The sequence below is a fragment of the Pollicipes pollicipes genome, unplaced genomic scaffold, assembly GCF_011947565.3.
Source record: "Pollicipes pollicipes isolate AB1234 unplaced genomic scaffold, Ppol_2.1 Scaffold_7262;HRSCAF=8765_pilon_pilon_pilon, whole genome shotgun sequence".
NCBI lineage: Eukaryota > Metazoa > Arthropoda > Thecostraca > Pollicipedomorpha > Pollicipedidae > Pollicipes > Pollicipes pollicipes.
The window spans coordinates 7,747,278-7,750,956 of NW_023597055.1; the positions used below are offsets into that span (position 1 = coordinate 7,747,278).

The 3,679-nt window shown below is 55.8% G+C and overlaps 1 protein-coding gene across 1 annotated transcript; it reads left to right on the forward strand.

Annotated features, from left to right (window-relative positions):
• Positions 1-1,244: 1,244 nt before the first annotated feature.
• LOC119114254 (lysosomal acid glucosylceramidase-like) lies at positions 1,245-3,270 on the forward strand. The gene has a single exon (XM_037238450.1). It carries the CDS (start codon positions 1,252-1,254, stop codon positions 2,839-2,841), a length of 1,590 nt encoding a protein of 529 aa, XP_037094345.1. The 5' UTR covers positions 1,245-1,251; the 3' UTR covers positions 2,842-3,270.
• The last annotated feature ends 409 nt before the right edge of the window (positions 3,271-3,679 follow it).

Sequence of the window (3,679 nt, forward strand, 5' to 3'; positions counted from 1 at the left end):
AAGATGATGGTTTTGGCATGTCTGTTGCTGGGCTATAGATAACAATGGTAACAATAATACTGTTTTATTATCAAAATAATGCATCTTTTTGTCACACAGCCAAAAATACTGGCGATATAATTGGCCCTTTTGGTGTTTAATTGAAACTGCAGGAAATTTCTGACTGTTTGCGTGATAGTTGTTACTAGTGAAGACCTTGACAGAGACAGAGACCGTGCCTGTGCCAGTCTTTCTCGCGAGTCCAACGAAAAAGAGAGATCTTGTCAAACACAGCTTCTATTTTTTTGTTCACTTGCACGCACCACCACTCGCACCACAAGGTCCACACACACAACCAACAGCGGTCTTGCGTCATCGAGCCCGGAGAGGGTTAGAGCATGCGCGGTTATCAATGGCGCGGCTTGTATACTGTGCGCGTCGGAGACGATTCATGGTCGTGGGGTCCAGAAATGACGTGATAGTTCACCACTGAGAAACGAGTACGACGTCGTCCGATGGTCGCCTAAACCAATCAAAAAGTAGGGCATCGCCTTGCGATCCAGTACTGTTTGATGCAACTGGCAGGTGGTGAGACGCTGAAGGCGACTTTTTAAGGAAGCTTCGGATAGCATTTCGGACTCCAGGCATACTTAAGATTCCGATGGAAAAGATGGAATAAGGTGGATGAGCCATTTCCCAGGAGGTTTAGTTGCCTTCTCGTGCTTTTCTCGTCATAGAGTCTTTTAAGCATTCTGGAGAATTAATGCCGTTACACATCTGAAGGTTTACATAATTCTGGAGATATTTACTGCCGGTAAATATAATTTTGTTACAGAAACAGAAATCTTATACAGCTCTCTAGGACCTGAAAATTAGCCATTTTCTGATGTTTGTGTTTTGAAAGCCCCAAAAATCCGCTGTGCCGCCAGCGCTATCCGCTAAAAGCCCTGCGGAATATTCGGCGAGCCCCTGGCCTCAAAAGTGGTAAATTTCGTCGGAAAAACGGCCACCAGCCCTGAAGAACAACCGCACTCACCAGCCGTTCGCCACGTGTCTATCGGCGCAACTGGGCTCGGAGATCGCATCAGTGTGACGAGACACGCGCGTGTAAACACCCCCCGGCGCGTTCAGCCTTCCGCGTCTGCGGTTTCGGCCGCGGCGCTATCAGATACGGAAGCGGTACGACGCTGGGAAAGCGACAGCCGGCTTCTGTAGTTCTGTCAAAACCGGGCGCTCGGTGAGAGTTGACATCACTGCCGCCTGAACGTGCTGATGGCGATGGCGACGTTGACGGCACTGCTGTGGGTGGGTTGCCTGCTGTCGCCTGCGGCGGCGGCGGCGGCGGGGTCAGGCGCCGACGCGCAGCCGTGTTCGCCCCTGCAGTTCGAAGGTGATAGCGTCGTGTGCGTGTGCAACGCCACCTACTGTGACCCGTTTCCGAGCCTGACCCCCGCGATGGGCGCCAACGCCACGGTGGTGACCTCCTCGCGCGCCGGCGACCGCTTCGTCGTCTCCTCTGCCCAGTGGAAGCCGATGGCCCACCCTCAGCCGGCCGCGCTCACACTGAATCTGGGCCAGGGGGACTTGCGCCAGCGCCTGCTTGGCTTTGGCGGCGCCTTCACGGACGCGGCGGGCGTCAACATCAACAGCCTGCCGGAGGACGTGCAGGCGCAGCTGCTGCACTCCTACTTCGCGCCCGATGGCCTGCGCTACACGATAGGTCGCATCCCGATCGGAGGTTGTGACTTTTCCACCCGTCCGTACACCTATGACGACGTACCCGGTGATGACAAGCTAGAGAACTTCGCGCTGACCGAGGAGGACACCCTCCTGAAGATCCCGCACCTTCTGACCGCTCACAATATGTCGGGCGGCAGCTTGAGGCTGTTCGGATCGGCCTGGTCGGCGCCCGCGTGGATGAAGACCAACAACAACCTTACCGGTCTTGGCTCGCTGAAGCCCGAGTACTTCCAACTGTGGGCTGACTACCACATGCGCTTCATGAAGGCATACAAGGAGGCCGGCGTCTTCGTGGGCGCACTGACCACGCAGAACGAGCCCACAAACGGAGGTCTCAGCCCGGGCGCGTGGAATACCATGGGCTGGACGGCGGACACCCAGCTGACCTGGGTGCGCGATAACCTGGGGCCGACCCTGCGCGCCTCCGCCGACTTCAACGAGACGATGGTGATGATCCTGGACGACCAGCGGAGCCTGCTGCCCGACTGGGCCGACACGGTGTTGGCTGACGAGGCGGCGGCGGCGTTCGTGGCCGGCATCGCCGTGCACTGGTACCGCGACCTGGACACGCCGGCCAGCGTGCTCACCGACACGCACAACAACCACCCGGACAAGTTCCTGCTGGCCACCGAGGCGTGCGAGGGCTCTTACTCGGCCGACAAGGTGGTGCTCGGCAGCTGGGAGCGTGCGGAGTCGTACGCCGTCGACATCATCGATGACCTCAACAACTGGGTCACCGGGTGGGTCGACTGGAACATCGCGCTGGATCGGATTGGCGGTCCCAACTGGGTCGGAAACTTCGTCGACTCGCCGATCATCGTGGACGCTGAGAAGGAGCGGTTCTTCAAGCAGCCCATGTTCTACGTGCTGGGTCACTTCTCAGCGCTCATGCCGCCGGGCACCGTGATGACCACCTTCGGCGAGGTCCGCAGGGACGGCGTCGCCGCCGCTGACGTGAAGACCACGATCGGCTTCACACCCGACGGCCAGACGGTGCTGACGATGCTGAACAAGGCCGACAGCGGCGTGGACGTGACGGTGGCGCAGCCGAACCGCGGCACGCTGGACGTCCACCTGCCCGAGAGGAGCATCACATCGGTTCTGTTCGCCACCGATTACTGACGGAGCTCACTCGTCTAGGTGGAGCCGCGAGACGGCTCCGCGAACGTTACGGAACCGGGGCGGGATTTCGCGCAGCCGGTACAGGCCTTCGTTAGGAACTTCAGCTTCACGGTCTGGTGATGGCGGTATTTTGACGTTGCAGGCCATCGTGGTCCTTCTACTTCATCGAGGTGTGCTTCAGTGTTGCAGAGGCGCAATGCTATAAATAAGTAGGCAATACTAACGATGTAAGTATGACAGTGATTTATACACCCTTCAGGGAATGTAAGCAGAAGGTTGCTTGGAACGTTATAGCCACTGTGAGATTTGACGAGCGCGTCGCTTACTGAGGCCATTTCAAGCTTTTTATGCTACAAAACATGCTATGGGTTTTGGATGTGAACTGAAGTTACCAACTAAATACATCAACGGGACATCATTTTCGCATGACCATGACAGTGTTTGTTCACGAGCAGTTATCGTGTTTGATTATTCGCATACTGACCACCGAAAACTGGGATAACGTCCCCGGCGGATGGATGGATGGTCACGGCCGGGGTTTTGAAAAGGTTTATCTAAAACCGGCGGTTCTATGGCGTAGAAAGAGACGACTACCCAAAGCTGGCACCTTATAACCTGTTTCTAGCCAGATAACAGTGTCCATAGACCTATTCCTCGTAGAATACGAGGAGTAGGGTTGTTAGTACTGTCTTATCTATACGCATAGTATTCTTCGTAAATGCGCGTAAAGGGAGTGTTTCGCATTTCTATGGAGTTTTGAAGTGAAAAGGCGTCTTGAAGATACTTCGGTGCGGTTCACAGCCCTGCGTTTCCGAAGAACTAAATCCCCCAAGTTCCC